General features: G+C 40.0%; 1 protein-coding gene across 3 annotated transcripts in view; it reads right to left on the reverse strand.

Annotated features, from left to right (window-relative positions):
- Nucleotides 1-2,814: 2,814 nt before the first annotated feature.
- The window catches only part of mark3b (MAP/microtubule affinity-regulating kinase 3b), a 67,905-nt gene continuing 50,328 nt past the window's right edge, over nt 2,815-20,391 (reverse strand). The window contains exons 10-18 of one of the 3 annotated variants that reach the window (XM_063002238.1): nt 20,199-20,298; nt 18,087-18,199; nt 17,396-17,543; nt 17,069-17,280; nt 15,685-15,788; nt 13,405-13,587; nt 10,568-10,822; nt 9,285-9,311; nt 2,815-4,352 (exon numbers count right to left, since the gene is read on the reverse strand). In XM_063002238.1, the coding sequence (XP_062858308.1) occupies nt 4,007-4,352; nt 9,285-9,311; nt 10,568-10,822; nt 13,405-13,587; nt 15,685-15,788; nt 17,069-17,280; nt 17,396-17,543; nt 18,087-18,199; nt 20,199-20,298 (1,488 nt within the window). In that variant the 3' untranslated portion in view covers nt 2,815-4,006. The remainder of the gene's footprint in view (nt 4,353-9,284; nt 9,312-10,567; nt 10,823-13,404; nt 13,588-15,684; nt 15,789-17,068; nt 17,281-17,395; nt 17,544-18,086; nt 18,200-20,198; nt 20,299-20,391) is intronic. The other 2 variants (XM_063002236.1, XM_063002237.1) reach the window with 2 other exon arrangements.

Genomic DNA, 20,391 nt, shown 5'->3' on the forward strand with positions numbered 1-20,391 from the left:
TTAAACAAATCTTACACTACCTGCAAATCCATCTTAGGGCAATACAGGGGAAGTTTACAGAGACAGCTCACAAACTTTTTAACATTACCTAAAGATTAATGTACAGAGGGTTAAGCGTAAAGAAGAGCTACACGCTTCAGCACTCAGCAGACCTGTGTGCGCTATAATTTTTCGATTCAACTGTTGTTCACTTGTTTAAAAAGTGGAATCCTACGAATCCTACAATGTCAAGTGGGCAGAGCATTGGGCTGTCAATACAAAGGTTGAGAGTTCGAATTTCTGCCCTGCCATGCAGCCACTGTTGGCCCTTTGAGCAGGGCCCTTAACCTTCTTGGCTTCAGGGACCCTGTGCTCTGACCCCAGCTGTCAAACGAGCTGGGATATGTGGAAAAAGAAAAAAATGGGGACATTAATACGCTTAATATTATGTTAACAGAATAGCAGGATGACACACCTCTGATTGTAATCTTAGGCAACAGAGACTATAGGTCCTATGCCAAGAACCGGCCTTGTTATTGACACTGTGGTGGAAGATAAAAGCCCTTAAAGAAAAACGATTGACAACCACTGAGTCTGATTATCTAGCAGTAAATGTGATTGTGTGTTGACCAATTCTTACCCTGGTACTTTAAGTGCATGGAAACATATACATAACTATACCACATAACACGACAAACTATGTGTCGTGACGACACTGACACCTAGTGGCCACACATTGCACCTACGTGAGTAAATCTTTATTGTTTGTAAGTTTGCAAAAAAAAACAATAACATGATGTGTTTATTCAGTCATGACGTCATTTAGATAATTAACCTTTTTTTCATTGTCATGTTTATCCTGTCATGGTCGTGGTGGGTCCAGCCTCACAAAGCTGTTAGACACACTGGACAGCACAGCAATCCATCGTGGGACCCTTTATGCATTACTGTGTACAGCACTTTGGGTTATAATTAGGGTTGCCAATTTTCAGAACTGGAAATAAGGAAGACCCTGGGCTGGCGGATGTTTACCTGAGCAAACAAAGTACAGTAGACCCTTGACTTACGAATTTAATTGGTTCCGAAGGGCTGTTCTTAAGTCAAAATGTTCGTTAGTTAAACCTATTTTTCCCCATAAGAAATAATGTAAATAGAATTAATCTGTGCCAGACCTCCCCACCCCCCCTTACCTAAGCTTTCTAATGTCTTAAATGGTCTTTTTTGTTATAAATACAAGTATATTTTCCCTTAAATCTGTAATAAACAATAATAAACAACAATACACAGTAGTACTGTACATAAAAAAAACACATCACATTTCAGTACAGTACGTGTGCTGTATCATACACCATAATAAATTTCCTTCTTTTTATATAAAAATGTATCTACCAGAAACAATAACTCTCATATTTCTCTATTATTTCCTTTTTTATTTTAATAGTATTGTATGTTGTAGGTGTAATTGCACGAAAGAAAGAATACTTTACTGAGCCAAATTCCTTCTTCTCTCTCACTCACTGTCCCCTCTGTCTGATACACAGTGACAGCTACTGGCAGGAGTAATTATACATACAACACACCAAATAGTAATAGATTCATTTTCTCACCACTAGGCTTTCTCTGCACCTTCTTTGGGGCCAGTTTCGCGAATTTCTGTTCATAATCTGAAATTTGTTCGTACGTTAAGTTGAAACAGATCGTTTGTAACCCGAAATGTTTGTATGGTAAACCGTTCGTAACTCAAGGCTCTACTGTAGTAGCTGACAGCGCTTCTCATTGGTCGTGACTCCCGTACGTTCTCTGGGTGCTGGAACATGACAGACAGCCAGGCTGAGTGAGCAGTGTTGCCAACTTATATTTAGCGAGTTTTCAGACCCCTCAAGCGACCTTTTTTTCAAAAAAGCGACTAGCGACAAATCTAGCGACTTTTTCTGGTGTTATTGGAGACTCGGACGTGAAAGCATTTATCGTTCTGCAGTTACTGTGCTGCGACTTCTACGACAGCCAATGGCTTACTTTCCTTACAGAGAAGTTGGCAACACCGAGGTTTGGGAGACCAGAGAAGCTCGCCTGCGATTCCAGTTGGTGATAGATGGTGTAGTGTGAAACCCTCTATCGCCGATCAGTCGTGTAGTGTGAAAGACTCTCGATTACAAGAGATCCAGTCGTGCAGTGTGAAGTGTACAGCAACCTGACGACTTGGAAAGTCGTGTAGTGTGAACTTAGCATCAATGTAATCTGCAGCATTTCTCTCCCATTAATAAAAATACAGAACAAAGCGCGTCCCGTATCAGATCAGTACGGAACACGACGTTTAGTTTCCAAATAAGGAACGATTCCGTATTTTACAGGACGGTTATGTTCATTATAAATGAATAAATAAATTACTTACTGTACTTATGTGGATTTTAATCCTGCTCTTCAAACTTGAAGAAATTGAATCTGTAATTAATTTAAATACAATATGTGACAGTAGCCCAGATTACTATAGCAAACAATTGTCAGTCGTTTTGTTGTTTACATCACACAATAAAAAAGTTCAGATTCAGGCCAGATTCAGTGTGAATGTAGCCTAAAAGGCAATAAATAAAACAGGCACAATGTTTCTGATAATCCAGAAATGTGAATCCTGAAATATGATCCTGAAATATTACGTCTTAGCTAATGTGCTCATTAGCAATGATCTATTTAGCCTGCTAACATGCAGATCATTTTAGTGGTCTAATTTTACCTGTTCTGTCAGGCCCACAGTAAAACAAACAAAACTTTCAAAAAGTTTAAAGAAACCTTGTTTACCCAAACAATACCACTGGCCAAAGAACCAAACAGAACCGAAAAATTGCTGGGTGTTTTAATGGAGACACTGGTTAACCTTATCATGTGATGAGTACAGTCATTTGAAAAGTTTGACTTACAGCCAGATTAAAAAAAAAAAAAAAAAAACAGAGGAAAAAAAACAATTATAAACTAAGATACATTATTTACATTCCAGGAAATAAAACACTGTCATGGTTTCTTTAGGGCTGAAAGCTAACAATGGGGTCTGACCCCATTTACACTGATTAACTGGTAACTGATTTATTCCCACAACACACTGGAATAGCCTGTTTTAACTAATTTATGGCAGCAGACTATAAAAGCTAGATCCTGTCAGCATCATCTGGTATGTTGAACCGTCCAATCCAACAGGTCCCTGTCACAGTCTGGTTGATTGGGCACACGGGGGGTGCCCTGCACAGGGCTGAGGAATAATGCTGATGGGGGTGTGACTCGCCATACACAATGCCGATTGGTGTATGAACTCGACTCGTGCAGGTGAAAAATGCAGTCTGTACTGACTGTACATGCCGGAGGGGGCGTATGCCAGTTGAGAGGCGTCCTCAGTCAGCGGTGAGCGGTCGAATCAGTAGAGAGGATGCAATCGGGGTGATTGGACATGACTAGATTAGGGGAAGAAAATTGGGGGGAAAAAGAAAGAAAGATACTGGACCTGCAATCAAAAGGTTGCTGGTTCAAGCCCCACCACTGCCAGGTTGCCTCTGTTGGGCCCTTGAGCAAGGCTCTTAACCTTAAATTGCTTAGATTGTATACTGTCACAGTACTGTGAGTCACTACGTGTCTGCTAAATCCCGAAAATGTAATGAAAATTATTTGTTGGAGATTGGGTGCAAAAGAAAAATCTCAATGGATTACCTAATGGCTTGTTCAAGACAAAAGATTGTGGCGAGAACTGTACTAAGTAAAAATACTGGGATTTTATGAAGGACATGTAATGCAACAGTACATAAATTATCATCCATCCATCACATTTTTTTCATACAGTTTCGGATCACTAAGTGTTAAAATAATAATAAAAAGCCTCAATGTTGCAGGGGTTTATTACATACGTTTGTAAGTGTTGAAGAACAATCCTTAAATCTTTGCTACTGTTTCCAAAAAAACAAAATAAAACAATGTTCAAGTTATTAATAACAATTTTGTGCCTCAGTCCGTCGTCACATCCTGTTTCACATTTTCGATTTTCTTTTTACAGCTTTAACTCGTTGGCTATTTTTGAAGCTATGTTCTTGAAAGCGATGGACGTTCCAGAAATCCGTTTAAAACGTACACCGTTGAGCGAGAGCCGGGGCAGCTTGCACACCTCCATCTCCCACTGAACGAGGCTCTCGGCGTGGCCGTCTCCGTGGACGCAGAGCAGCAGGAAGCGCTCACGCTGCTCGTAGTCGCAGTTGTTGGCATCAAGCACCTTGCGGATCTCGCGCATCATGTCCCTGGGCTCCATGGCTGACGTGGTCTTCATGCTCCAGGTGAAGCGCAGGGAACGTGGTTTGGTGTCTTTCTGGTCCTCTCTCTGCTCTCCCGACACATTCCGACTGTCAGGGGAAAAGAAGAGCAGTTTGAGCCAGTCAGTGTACACTGTCCAAAAGTCAAGGTGTGGGGTCCAAAAATGAGAGTAATAAACATGTGTGGTTATCATGGCTAGGCAGAGCTGTATTATACACAGAGTTCTTCTCAGTACAACATAACTGTGTGCTGTCATGCAAGTGAGCTCAACATGCAAACACTAACATGCAAACACACGAAAGAAGAAATATAAGGAGAAACCTTGCAAGGACTTAAACAAATCACTACTACAGAAAGTTTCATCACCCATAACTGGACATTAAAGCTGCATTTGGTAGAAATTTGGTCAGTATTTTATTGTTCTTTGTATTACACATATTACACACAGGTGATTATATTTATGTACCAGACTGTTTTGTTTACATTCCATTTATAGACACACCACTAAGAGTCTTTCTGCTACTGGAAAAAATGGTTGACTAACTGCTGAACAACCATATCCACACGTTACTGTTATAAAGAAAATATTATCTGTGTTTTCTTGTAGCTTCTTTTGATCTATCTATCTATCTATCTATCTATCTATCTATCTATCTATCTATCTATCTATCTATCTATCTATCTATCAATCAACACCGTGTTTACTCTTGTGAGTTACATTCACGGCAGGAAAGGTTTATGTGGGTGCTTTGTATCCATTAGGTAGTCTCTGATATTATATGTGTATTCCTAATATAGTGATCATAATAAAGTTCAAAAGTTTTTCTTTTTCCAAGGTTAAAAATGTCTTTCATTGTTCCAGCTATTGAGAATTTTTGTTATTATGGTATTTAGGGCACTCAGTTAGTATATGTTTAATCGTGATGGGTTATTTTTCTAAACCGTTCAGTGATCAATACTGTAGGTGCATCTAATAGAACGACCAGTGTAAAACAGGACCAAGTACTTTCCAAAACGTTTATTACTTTTAAACTGTAATAGTGGGTTTAGTCCAATAGGTGGCAGCACAGCAGTGACAATCGCTTCGATTCAATTTAGCCAAAGTTACCACTAAATCCAAGCCTACACTGAATTACTGGCTGCATGGGGCATCGAAACAGTGCAGGTACTTACTCACTCATGCCACTCACTCACCTTAGGACATTGGCAAGTTTTCAGGAGGTGGGAATAACTTGGTGATAACCCACACAGACAAAACATTAAAACATTTACACAGAATCAAATTCTGGTCACCAGGATTGCTAATCTGTGCCCAGTACAGAGAGTGACACCCAGCACAATACCGGCTAGAGTTCATCATTTTTTATTTTCTATATAATCCCATTACCATCATGCCACAACCGGGTTAGTACCGACCCAAAAAGAAACCTCAAGCTCCACATAGATGGGAAATACGCTCATAACCCTTTGCCATTGACAGGGTGCTGGTGACACCGCTTTACAGACATTAACTGGCATCACAATGGATTTTCATCGAGGCAAATACTTTAGAAAACAGTTATACTAACATATACATACTGCTAAAACAGGCCAGGCTAACAAAGTACAAAACAAAAGTGGATTGTAGACTGCATAAATGGATATGATTAATGTAACCAAGTCAAGTTTCTATTTGCTTTTATTATTCGCTTACTTTTTGGTGAGCACTTCAGCCAAAAGTGGTTAAATCCATACACATAATTAATCACCAACCTTCACATTCTAATGCAACACTGTCGGGGTTGAATGAAAAGGGCTTTTGGTATGATATAGCCTAAAGTGGTGGTTTTTTTTTTTTTAGCAAAGTTTATGCTATTTCCAACAAAATCTTCAAAGCCACATTGCATAAATCTATCTGATTTGAAACCCTGGTAATTGTTTAAACAGTGGCTAAACTCAGTTTCAGGAGTTGTACATGGCCACAAATAACCCTATATTTAAGCCACTGATGTCACTGCACATTGCTTTTAGACTAGCAGTATTCTGCTGGACCTAAACCAACACTAGCATTGTAATGACAACTCTACTGCAATGCAGAGCTTTTCCAGATTAGGTACAAACACACTGTTTATAGGCAAGGGGAAACAAAAAGATTAGGGATAGAACTGGGATTACATTTTATAAAACTTTGAAGCTAAACTGGGCCTTCTGTCTCACCTGGAGCCATCATGCCTTCCATTCCACTCAAATTCTGTCGGCCTTTATAAAACCAGGACAGAACAACAAAGATCAGAGGTAAAGATAAAAATGATATAATGGATATAAAACAGTTTGAACAATTTAAAAAGAGAGAAAGCTCATATCTTAAGAATGAACCAAGCTGTCTACTGTCTGTATTTCCAATTTCCTGTGGGCTATGGGCAGGATATTGGAAATGCACAAAAGTGATCAAATGAGTAGGTGGATTTATCAGCTAGTACTACAGGAACCTAGGACTGAATTTCCTGTTCTAATTTAGACTGGCATGTACCAGTTGTTCCTCTTTCTGGCACATTCAGAGAAACATAAAAAAGCAGAGAAATAAAAGAGGTTTCAGAATGTGTGTTCCTTTGTTTTGATGGTCTGAACTACCAAGGTGGTTTCTCAATATATGAGCTACACAAATTAGGACAATGAATAAATTAAGGACATAAACACCAGATCACAGATCATTTTTACGCATAGAATAAAGCCAGTGAAAGAAGTTGTTTTAAACCAGAAACATTTAAAAATACAGCAGACAGTATGAACAGGTGAAGTGAAATGGGAAGAGGGCGTGCAGACAGACTTGGATGGTATACAGCTCATTATTGACCTGACCGATCGTCCAACAGGCACAACTGGCTGTGCCCGAGGGAGGGAGTCTAATAGGTTCCTCATTGATGCTGCACAAGGAGGGGCGTTGATTCATAGATTTAATATAATGCCTGTGTGTAATTTATTTTATTAGGATTTTATTGTCGTGTTTTACACTATTTGGTTACATTCATGACAGGTTACATAAGATTCATCAGTTAAATATCAATGTCAAACACAGTCATGGACAATTTAGTATCTCCAACCTCACTTGTATGTCTTTGGACTGTGGGATCAAACTGGAACTTCTGGAGGAAACCCACGCAGACACAGGGAGAACAGGCAAACTCCACACAGAAAGGACCCGGACAGCTCGACCTGGGAATCGAACCCAGGACCTTCTTGCTGTGAGGCGACAGTGCTACCCACTGAGCGCTCATGCCGCCCTTCTAACTATGAACCAATTTCATTTACATAATAATATTTAAATAGCTAATAGGGTTTATAATTAAATGTATTGTAATGACACTTTGGTAAATGTGACAAACAGAGATTAGGAATTTGTTGATTGATTCTAAACTCAATGAAACTTCCTATCACTAGTTACAAGTACAGCAAAGGTATCATATCATGCCCTACTTATGTTTTTTAGAATTTTCCCCAATTTTCCTCCCAATCTAGTTGTATCCAGTTACTACAGACCTACTGCTACAGACCTTCACTCCTGACCGAGGCCGACTTTTCACACTTCTTTTCACCTGGATATCGGTATCACACACGTCATGCAACGATTTCCATTATGCCCAGTCTCTGTGCAGGCGGCATTGACCAGCTAGCAAAGGTCGTAATTGTCGCAGTTATGAAGAATCCCCTCCAGCCTTCAATCAAGCTAATCATTGTCCATATAGGCGCCTGGCCTGCCGGTAGCAGAGTTGATTAATTATACACTACTTGAAGAAATCACTTTTACCTTAACAGAACTTATTGAGAAGAATACATGGCTGAAAAAAACAGTAGAAATGGCAATAAATGTCTTGGCTCATAAACTGAGTTTTTTTTTTTTAATGCTGCTCTTATACCAAATTAACATTCCCTATTTATTAGTTTCCTGTGGAATGTTCCATAGCAGGTGTTTTTGATCAATTCACAAACATCTTAGTCTTAGATTACTCCGTCCCAACTCTTTTGGAATGTGTTGCAAGCATTAGATTTCAGAATTATCAGACATTAGCATTCCCACTCTTCAAACCATCTAGTCATTGTCTGTATAGGCACCTGGCCTGCTGGTAGCAGAGTTAATTAATCATACCCTACTTGAAGAAATCACCTTCATCTTAACAGAACTTATTGAGATGAATACAAGGCTGAAAAGAAACAGTAGAAATGGCAATAAATGACAATCTGGTTAAAATCCTGCAACAGGATCAGTACACTTATAGTGCATACAGTCCAAGCCCTTGTTCAGTGGAATTGCAAGGGCTTGATGAGGAATGTTCAGACAGGAGAAATCTGGAAAAAGTTTACAGGAACAAGTTAGAAGATCTAGGGCAAACTAGACAAATGGGGCAGGATATTGGAGCATGGAGGGAGGAAGGAACAAAAAGATAGTTCCCAGTACCTGCAATCCTGAATTGTTGTAACCAACCACCTCTCAATCGCCACCTCGGTCAGCGGCCAAATTTAGCGACCAGTAGGGTGGCCTATATTACATAAGCAAGAGTTGATCATCTTGGTACAATTTTGAGATGGAAGAAGTGTAGAAGTATAGAAACATAAGAGACGTTTGCACGATAACGATTTTTTTTTTTTACATGAACTCTTTGTTACAACCACATTAAAGCAGATTTCTTGTGAGAAATGATAGACAGGCAAACAATAAGTACAGTGAAACTTTCTGACTGAAATAGACAGTGGAACATTAAAGGAATGCTTTTGTAAATAAAATAAAAATGACAGATTTGTGCCGATTTCTTTCCTGTGAAGTGGCATGCACAAGTGATTAGAAGAGTTTCTATTCAGTGTTCTGCTTATCAAAAAAGATCTTAAGCATGCTCAGTCACACTCTGAATAAGGCTCAGAGGAAAAGAGTGAGTGTCAGGCAATTAATTTAGCACTCTTTCACACTTGGTTAAGAGTTAAAGTCCAGTCTTTCAATGGTGGTTACACTTGTTGGTTAACTGCACACAAAGCCAAATTAAGGCTCCTACCTTTTAGTAAACCTGAACGACATGTTTCTACAAAACAAACAAACAATGCAAAAAGAAATCAATACAAATATTCAGAAGAATTTATGTGCCTCCACTCCCCATCTAGTAATTTCCAGTTCCTAATTTTGTGAATCTGCTGACACTTGTACAACCTCCGATCTGATCAAGGAGAACCAAAGGAGAATTTTTTTTCACGGTGGGAAAAATGCATCACTTTCCTTTTTAACATTTAACATTATAGACTGTAGATCAGTGGTCCCCAATCACCGGGCCGCAGACAGGTACCGGTCCGTGAGTCATGTATTACCGGGCCGCACAGAAATAATAAATAATTACAAATCGCTACATTAGCAATGAAAACACTGCTTCCTTTTCCAACACGTGGGTGTTCATAATCTCATATCACCCCCAGGTGGAAGCAGCGTCTCGTTGCAGAGAAAATAGCTAATTTGTGAGCAGAATAGTTATTCTGTTTTGAATCCTCCCCCCTGCGAGTCCGTGCAATTTTATTGTAGATGAAACTGGTCCGTGGTGCAAAAAAGGTTGGGGAGCGCTGCTGTAGATTACTAAAATTAAGATCCTCAAGTTTTATTTGCAAACGTGCACTTAGCCAACATTGTATATGTCTTGCCATGTAAGTCTGTATGTCAATCTGTAGGATTTATAAAATATTTCAAATGTCATGATAAATAATGTCCATGGACAGGTCATAACTGACCAACAATGATTAATCACACACAGAAGAAAACAAACAAGACATCAGTTGCTTAGACATTCTTTTGATCTCAACTGCATAGAAGAACCTTCAGTGCTTGACTGAGATCACTGACCAAAAATAAAAGAAACAGGAAACGACAACATTCTAAGGATTCTGAAGATCTGGTTAAAGTGATCTGGAAAACCACTCAATCTACAGATTGGAAAAGGTCAGTTTATTAAAACTGTGGTACAGTATTCTCAGATTACGCACCAGTAAAATCTGAGGTTTATTTGACACAGACTAGATACATTGAAAGACTTACATTAAAAGAATGCTAGATATGTTTAAATATAGTAGAACAATAACAGCTAGACAGTGTTCAGTTTGTCTGCTGCCTTTTGCGTTCCTCAATAATTCTAACTGACCCATTATCGTCATGACACTAGTAATTTTAAACCCAAATATTCTTAGCTAAAAAAAACAAAATGTTTCATATATTACTTTCTCTTCAGTGCAATGAAAGCAATTATTCAGTTAGAACTACAAGGTTGGCGTTAAGTGTGGTGTGATGCGTTGTGCTTACCTGCGTGTGAGTTTTGAAGTGAGTTTGGAGAAGAGGTTGGTAGACCCGCGACTCCGCGACTGTGCATCGTGGGAGAGGGTGGGTGATGCAGGGGGTCCGTTGTATGTGGCTGTCCGACGGTCTCTTAACTGGCCACCGTGAAAGGTGCTGCGACTTGCTGTGCCACGTGGGAAGCGTAAGCGGTCCGGTGGTGTGGCACTGCTAACACTGTGGGTGGAGGCTCCGGGGTTCCGCTGGGCAGGGGTCGTGCTTGTGCTGAGGGGAAGACATTTGGGGTCAAAAGTCAAGTGAATAGTTTATAATGTAATTCATGTAATCGTGTATTCCTCATCTTTGAACCTTTACCAGTTTAAATGATATTATAAAAGCACTCGGTGTGGAAACCCTAGTCTGATAGTGAGCGTTTTTATCTGGCCCATATTGCTTGATAATGCTTGAGCAGAATTAAGCAACGTATATTTTTTCACTGAAATTAAACAATAGATGATACATGCAGGCATGAGGCAGAAGCTGTTTTAAATCTATGTAAATGAATTTGGAGCACTTTCTTTTCTCTGACAGTATGCTGTATTTTAAGTGAAATGGTATAGCAGATTATCTGGCTAGCAAACAATACCCAGCTAGCTTGCCTTTATTTGCCTTAGAGATACACATGAAAATTGCTAAGGTATTAACAACATGCTGAAGAAATCAGATCAGAAAGGTCAGTTTTCCTATTTAACATTAGCAGGCTGGCTCACTTTTTCAGATTACATATAGCAAGTATACAATAGTGTCTGCTACTCAGTCAATGTTAGCTTGCTAGAGAAGTCAAGCTTTTACTGACACAGTAAGTTTGCATTTTAACTAGTACTCTGTAAGTGTGATGATCACACTGATTTGACAACACAGTTTTTATTTTAACAGCTATTGATTTTGGGTTGTCCTTAAAGCCTGCTGATATTGTACCTGTAATGCATAACTTTAGTTTGGTTCAAATGAGCTATTAGCAAACAGTCAAGTACATTTCTAATTAAAACACATCTTATTTTAGAAGACAAGATTTCTTTATAGATGCTAAGTATGCTGATCATGCCAGAATAAAGATAACAAATTACTAGCAGTTTTGTAGTTTTAACCACAAGTTCCAAAACCTAAAACCAAACCATAAGCCAGCCACAAACCCAGATAATTATTTCAATTTGACCTGTTTCAGAAACAATATGAATAAAACTAGTGGGAAAAATAATTTTTTTGACTAGTCCTAATTTTTGGGCCATCATTAGACTATTTATTCTAACCCACACCTTCTCATACACGGATCTTACCTGAATCAAGGGATTTCAAAACTGTTTAACAAACAAAATCTAATAATTAGGTATATCTACAAATGATTTTAAAAGACAGATCTATTTGAATATACAGTGAGTTGTCAGTTTATTAGGTACACCAACCACATGGGTGCACTTTGTATGCAGACAGCCATTTGTTAGGGTCTCATCTAATAGCACACAAAACCACTATTGACCAGATATACAATAAACAGCTGAAAAGTGGCTGCCCAAAAAGCAAAATGCTAAAAATCTTTACAATTACTACAAATATTTTAATGCTGACTTTTTGTAAACTCAACTTTAGTACAGACGTCTTTAGTAGCCAAGTTGATTGTTTAAATTTACTGTTAAATTGTGTTGAAGTCAAAAATCTAGTGCCAAAGTGCAAAATTAGTTAAAGTCAAAAAGCAAAAGTCCAATCAGAATTATAGCTGCAACCATAAAAATGCAGCTCTTTATATTGTATTTTAGCCACACCTATTCCTAAGATGTGTCTAAAATTCATATAAATTAAATAATAATCCTCCAACTTTTTGGCAACGGTTTGGTAAAGACAAATTCTGCATCAGTCTGAAGCTATTATATAAAAGATGGGGGTAAACTCCATGTTAATGCATGTAGTTTTAAAACGGGATGTCCAACAACTTCATTGACAGGTGTCCACGTATTTTTAGCAATAATGTGGCTATGTGGACCAAAGAGTGGACCTGCCAGTTCCTTAGACAGAAACGATGGCTGTGTCTGTTGGGAGAGATGGTTAAAGGGATTCCTCATTACTGCTGTGATTACGGCCTCTGCTGGCTGCACAAATGTGCCTGCACAGAGATGGTGAATAATAGAGAGCAGTGCGCGACTCTCCATATGTGATACTGCTCCCTTGCAGGTAAAAGGAAGCGGTTGGCAACTGCACACGTGTTGGAGGTGGTGTGTGGTAGATACAGCCCTTCTCTTATAGGGCTGGGGTCTGCAGCAGTGAAGGAGAGATACAACTGGGTAACTGAATATGAATAAATTGGTACAAAAAGGGAAATACTGCCCTGTTGTTTGCACACCTTGTACTACAATGTCACAATGGTCCGCCACTTAAATAATAATAAATCTAGTCAATGCTGGTCCTGTGGTGGTCGCATTCTTCTTTAGGATGGGTAGGATGCCAGTTCATTGAGTACAAGGTTGGTGTACTCAGTGAAGACAGATATTAACAGCTAACGTTAACACAATTTATTATTTAGTAGGTGTATTTTGTCTGTTAGATTTATTTTGTTTTATTAAGTCCTTTCTAGATTAGTAAAGTACCACTACATGTAGTTTAGATTAGCACCATGCAGGAAGTTAGTGTGATTTTTTTTTCCATTTCTCACAATTAAGGATTAATCAAGACTTTAGTATCTGATGAATTGGGAAGGGTCCTGTGGGATGGATAAAAGGTATCAAGCCATCAGATGTAGTCAGCTTAGAGGTCAGAGGCAGTAAGAGGGAATCGAGGGCATGGTGAGGTTAATCAGATGCCAAGTTTGTTTTTACTTGAGCCTGAAGATTTCAGCAGTGCAATCACTAGGGGGCAGTGTGGAGCGGCAAGTGTGGCCTGAAGCCGACAGTGGTGCTGCTTTGTGGTGCCTCAAACGGACCGAGGCAGACGAGGCAGTGAGTGCGGCGATGTATGAAGACGGACCGGGGGCAGCAGCACACGCCGACATCTCACTCAGGCTAGCAAACAGGCACGAGCAGGCAAGAAAGTAACAACATAGCAGAGAGTCCATTTCAAAAAAACAAAAGAGTACAAAGACACAAACAGATCAGGGCAACAGAAAAGCATACTTTGAATTCTGGGACCTAAATATTGATGAGATATCCATTGATTTAGGAGAAGCAGTTTAACCATGCAGTTATGAAGTGTGTAGGTGCAGCACTATCACCTGCATTTCAAGGGAAGATTTAAAAGGAAACCGTGACACTGAACCTTGGTGATTAATGGGCTTTCCATTTCCATTTACGACATTTAGCAGACACCTTTATTTAAAGCGACTTACAGTACAGCTACAGTCTGAGCAATTGAGGGTTAAGGACCTTGCTCAAGGGCCCAACAGCAGCAACCTGGCAGTGGTGGCGCTTGAACCAGCGACCTTCTGATTACTAGTCCAGTACCTTAACCGCTAGGCTACAGCTACCTTTCCAGCCGGACAATAAATCCAATTAAACCAAATCAACCAAAGCTTGGTTAAGCAATCAGTCCAAAAATATAGTGCAGTGGCCTTCTCATTCTCCAGATTTAAATCTCATAGAAAATCTAGCCGCTCAGGTGGAACAGCGGTAAAACAGCATTAGTGAGAGAATGACTGACGGGTTGAAATTGGATGCGCTAAAAATGGGAGAAAAAGGGGTAAAAAAAAAAAAAAAAAAAAAAAAGTAAATAAATAAAAAATACAAAAAAATCTCAGAAAATCTTTGGTGAGATTTAAAGGTATTTGCAGGATGAAACCCATCAAACCTCAATAAGATGGAATTTAGCACGAGAAGAATGTATGAAGATTCAAAAAAGAGTTGTCAGTTAGCATTTACCGAAATGGCTTATTAAGGCAGATTATTATTATGAACCGGAGGCACACGAGACTGGCGGAGGACGCGGCAGGCATCCGCGATTGAGCCGTGGTCCACTAAGGGGAGGGGCGCGTGGCGAAAGCCGTGCTTGGCATCCGTGCTCGAGCCTTGCCTTATCCAGGGGAGGGGGGGCGTGGCGAAAGCCGTGCTTGGCATCCGTGCTCGAGCCGTGCCTTATCCAGGGGAGGCGGGGGCCTGGCGGAAGCAGCGCTTGGTACACGCGACCGAGTGCTGTTCCACCAAGGGGAGGGGGGGCGCAAGTCGTGCTCGGCACACGAAGGGGGGCGCATGCCTAAAAAGGTTGAAAACCCCTGTCCTATATCACCATAATACAATGTAAAATGCAGAATTAATATTTCCAATTGCAACTGTTTGTATTGTTTGTATACATATAAAGAATGGAATTTAAGGCCGCTCAGGTGGCGCAGCGGTAAAGTACGCTAGCGCACCAGAGTTGGGGTTTCGAATACATCGTATCGAATCTCAGCTCTGCCTTCCGACTGGGCGGCAGCATGAACAACGATTGGCTGTTGTTCAGGGTTAGAGGGTAAAAAAGTCGGATCATAGGTCCTCATAACTGGTGCAACTGCGGCCCCTGCTGGCTGACTGATGGCGCCTGCACAGGGCTGAGGAATAATGCTGATGGGGGTGTGGCCCTCCATACACAGTGCTCGTCAGTGTAGGAACTCGACTCGTGCAGGTGAAAAATGCAGTCTGTACTGGCCGGAGGAATTATTTTTTAATTATTGCAATAAAAACATGCTTGGAAGTGCAAAAATCAAGTCGTTCCCGATATGGAAGTGGGGGAAACCAATTAAAATTTTCCCATTATAGCATACCATACATCCACAGAATTATGTTTTCTTGTTCATCTCTATGCATTTGGGTCAAATCAACATCATGATACAGCACTGGCTATTTTCCAGTCCCAGTTTAAAGTAAACAAGTAAATCATGTGAAATAAAGGCTTAAATTGAGTGAGTAGAACTGGAGCAGCCAGAGCCTCAAGAGTGCTCAAAGCAAGCATTTAACTAGACTTCAATCTTCTGTTTAATTTAGTGTGGATGCACATTGTGCTACCCAAGGCTGTCCAGTTTAAAAACTTTAAAGCAAGAACAAAATGCATGTGTGTTTAAGAAAAACAAAAATGTGGGATAAAGAAAGAAGGTTCTGGTTTCTCTGTGACAGCAGCAGTGGTGAGCTCACCTGTTTTCTTTGCCGTTCTGGACAACTGAGTGACGATCCCCAGCATTTCGTTCACTGCAAACGTACGTATTTCTTCTGGTCATCCCACCGGAAACGGAATTACTCTGCATAAAGATCACATTTATATTCAATTCAGAGACTATTCAGATTGTGCAAGCTTGCAGTGGTCCAGTAAATTATAATTACTGGACAGAAAATGCAACAGATGGTATGTTGGAAAACATCGATTGATCAATTTTTACTTTACAGCTTTATCTAGGTCAGGGTTATGGAGGGTCACACATCCTGAATAAAGCTCCAATCCATAACAGGGCAACACACTCGAACACATTCATTCACTCACAGTATTTTATTTTAGCCACTACAGCCTTAATCTAAGATCTTCAGTATAACAATTCCACTCAAAATGCTTGTCTATAAGAAAACATGTCTATGGTCTCTCTCTTATCTTTTTTAAAGAAATGGATCTGGCTAGAATAACCAAACTAATTAATTTGTGTGTCGACATAGTTCTGGCCATGTTAAATTTTGAAGTTGTTTTGAGGACATGAACATATAACTGAAACACATGCTTCTTTTAAAAAAAAAAAACATTTAAAATGTTTATGTTCTTTAGGTTTTTAAGTTGACTTTACAGTACAGTTAACATATTCTTACATGACTCTAAACTTAGTGTTTTATACATATTAGCAGTGCTGCATGTATATGTTTGACTTGATTTTGGTTTTGTACTCACAGTAAACCTAAAAAATAAACTTGAATGCCGGATAATAAAAAAAACACTATTGGGCCGCTCAGGTGGCGCAGTGGTAAAAACACATGCTGGAACCAGAGCTGGGATCTCGAATACATAGTATCGATTCTCAGCTCTGCCATGCCGGCTGAAGCTGGGCGGCCACATGAACAACGATTGGACTGTTGTTCATATGGGCGGGACTAAGCCGGATGGGGTCTCTCTCTCATGACTGGTGCAATTACGACCTCTACTGGCTGATTGATGGCGTCTGCACAGAGATGAGAAAAGAGTGCTCTTAGGGTGTCCCTCCGCAGCTAGGCTGCACTGCACTGCACTGGTCAAAGTGTAGGTGATAAGATGTCTACGGCATGCTGCCCACAGGTCGGGGAGGGGGGGGGGGGCAGAGCTCGGCATTGGTGGAGAGGAAGCACGATGCAATGGGGCAATTGGACGCGCTATAAAGGGGAGAAAAAGCATAAAGAAAATAGTAAAAAAAAAAAAAAAAAAAAAAAAAAAAAAAAAAAAAAAAAAAAAAAAAAAAAAAAAATATTAAAATCCCAAAACAAGCCATGACATACATGCCCATAACACGTGTATGTAAACTTCTCACATCCAACTGTTAAGAACTGTCAGATGTTTATAACTAACCCCAGTGGTGGCAGAAGAGCCTTTTTTGCGATCAGGAATATCAGCCTTGTTGGGATTGTTTGCGTTGCCCAGCAGCGGGCTCGGGGGTGCCATGCCATGGCTCCCAGAAGTGCTGGACTTGTGAGAAGTATTGGTATCTTCTTTGTGCTCGTTGTCTGCTGTTGTTGTTTGGCTTCTTTTAGGATTGCCGACTGATGGAATTGCTGGGCCAGCTGTGGAAAATTAAATACCAATATAAGATACCATATAAGTTCTGCCACTTTTTGTGTTTTTGTGGCACTTCAATCACGTTTCTAAGACTACATAAAGAAGGATGACTGTACTTACCCTGGTCATTGTTGCGCCGTTGTTTCTGATTTGAGGTGGTCCTTGTGACTTTGGGGTGAGATGGTGACTGGCCATTGTTGTGCTCACCGTTGGTTCTGGCTTTGGCCAGGGACAGATTACTGCTGGAGCTGGAGTCACTGGCTTCCAACTGATAAGCCAAACAGGAACACAATCACTGTGTAAACTTTCCATAGATAAACACAATTAAGAGTATAAAGCAATTATTGTTCACTGGTATAAATGTAACTGGATTTATGTATATGTAAATGGAATTTGCCATATTGCACATAAACAAAGTCCAAAAATTGTAAATAGTGACTGCACTGACTTTGTGCCAGTGAAAAGGAACACACCCCAACCCTGACTAGGATAAAGCGGACGGTGAGAATGGAAGAAAAATGAAATGAAATCCTGTTAATATAACAATGAAACTTGCTGATGTACAGTATTTAATATTTTGATGGGACATGATACGCCTGTTGGTTATCAGTTATACCCAACACAAACAATATATCTCAATAATATTCAAAGCATCACTCATTAAAAGCATGGTTCTGTTTAGCACGCACCTGAACAGCACTGATCTTCTCCAGATCAGATTTAACCGTTTTACAACGGTTTAAACACCCATGCAGCAGTAGAACACCAAGACTGTGTTCAGAGTAGTGTTTATTTTCTGAAAGTCACTTACCTCTGTGGGTTTCCTGCCAAGCAGCAGGTAGGTGGCAGTAATCTCATCATACTTCATCCTGGTTAGAGACTCGTGGATCTCCTCGCGTGAATAACCCATACCCACCATTATGTCTGCACAACACAACACAATCTTCTTAGATAAAGGGAGTACGATACACACAAACACAGGGGCTACTATTTACAGGTGGCACAACTATCCATATTATAGTCAAGTATTGTATAGTATGGTATGGTCAGTATAGGGACAGCAGTAGCTTAGCAGTTAAGGCACTGAACTGGTAATCAGAAGGTTGCTGGTTCAATACCCTCTAAACAAGGTCTTGCCTAAATTTTTGCATTGTATTTAGTCACAATTGTACATCGCCTTGAATATAATCATCTGCTATAAGCTATTGTATATATAAGCATTGTATGTAAATGCAAAACAACTTGTAAGACTAACTTGGTAACTAGAAAAAGGAATACTTTGCATAAATGTTTAATGACTCCCCAACTCCATCTGGGAATCGAACCCAGGACCTTCTTGCTGTGAGGTGACAGTGCTACCCACCGAGCCACCATGCCGCCCACTACAGATCAGGAGAATGGCAAGTACTCTAACCACCACTGAAGAATCTCTTTTTTAACAAGCAATTATATAATAGTTAACAGATCACTGTTGTGATCTTGTTTTCCCTAATTATATGATCACATTTCATTTCTTAAATCAAGTAATTCTGCAGTGCTATTGGCTGGTAGGGCGTCCACACAGACATGATTTACTATGTCTCTAAAGGTTGGGGTTGGTTAGTGTATGGACAAACAGCCAAGGCCATTGGGAGGTGCACTTGTCAATCTGAGCACGGACAGTATAAGGAGTTGGTCAGTAAGGTCAGTAAGAACTTATGCCAAGTTCACACTACACGTCCTAAAATGCACAAGTAGCGAGCGATCAAAGTTTGTGCACGAAAAAACAAAGAGAAAAAATAAATGAATCTTAGTGGATTTGGCTTGGGTTGTTGTGTAGTGAGTTGGAGGTTAATAAATATTTTTGCAATGCAACGTTGGTGTTTTGTAGAGAACGATAAGGTCAGAAATACTGTAAAACATGTGTGTAACACCTGTGTATTATGATATAAACTATATTAAGCCCCTGTGCAGCCTTTTACACTCCTCCCCTGCATTTCTTCTCATGCTGTATCTTGCATGAGCGCTCGGATCGAGTTGTTGGGTAGTTCACACTTAGCGATTGAGAGCCGAGTTTTGATCGCCGAGCGAACGCCGAGTTGCTCCCGAGCCGGCAAATCTATCGCCGACCAGTAGCCGAGTGAAAATCAGGGCAAAAATCGTGTAGTGTGAACTAGGCATTAGCCAGCTGGTGAGGTTCAGTGGTCACAGGCCGACCACTAGCAGTAATCCTATGATGTGTGTGAATGTATCATTACTTTGTTTGAACTATCGAACGCCCAAAGCATCAGTGGAAAGTACATAGTCTGCCTGGTATAAGCACAATCGACCGCTCAATACTGCAGCCCAAGGGCACATTAAGTACTGTCAACATCACGTTGAAAGAAGCATGTCAGGCTAATGCTCTGGTTGAGCTAAAATGCACGGACTCCTGTGCACATGCAGACGAGAATTGTTCCCTTCAAAGACATCATTAAATACAAGCTGACCAAAATGTTTTGGCTGGTCCTGACACAGCGCTCGCCAGTTTGACTTCCAAACATAAAACACACCCCTGACAAGCCATACCTCAGTAAGTAAAACTTAAAATAAAACATAATAAATCTGGTTTTACTGATGTCTATCACATGGAGGGGTTACAAGTATGAACATTTAATAATATCCCTTATAGTGAGAATAAAAACAATGAAATACGTCCTATCTTCAGCCAACAAAAATCCCATAATTTAAAAAATGTAAGAAAGAAAGAACAGAAGAAAATAATAATTCAGTTAGACAAAAGGGAACTAGTTTTACAGACAGTTCAAGCCATCAGGCCAGAAGCAGTGTGACTTCCTCTTTTTTGTGCAAAACAATAATGTGGTGGGGCAGATGATCATGCAGGTCACATGTTCAGCTCGCTGTTGCTTTGTGGTTTTAAACCGCTCTGTGTTTGGTGCTGTACCTATTCTCTTCTGGTCTGAGATGTCAAGCTCTGGTTCCACAAAGGGCTTAAGGTCATCATCATCAAAACCAGCATTGATCCACCGGTCCTTCATGATTTGCTGAATTAAACAAAGCATAATTATTTATTTTAATAAGATTATAACAATAATATAATGTTGAACACAGTCATGGACAATTTTGTATCTTCAGTT

Source organism: Trichomycterus rosablanca, chromosome 9 (assembly GCF_030014385.1).
Source record: "Trichomycterus rosablanca isolate fTriRos1 chromosome 9, fTriRos1.hap1, whole genome shotgun sequence".
Classification (NCBI taxonomy): Eukaryota; Metazoa; Chordata; class Actinopteri; order Siluriformes; family Trichomycteridae; genus Trichomycterus; species Trichomycterus rosablanca.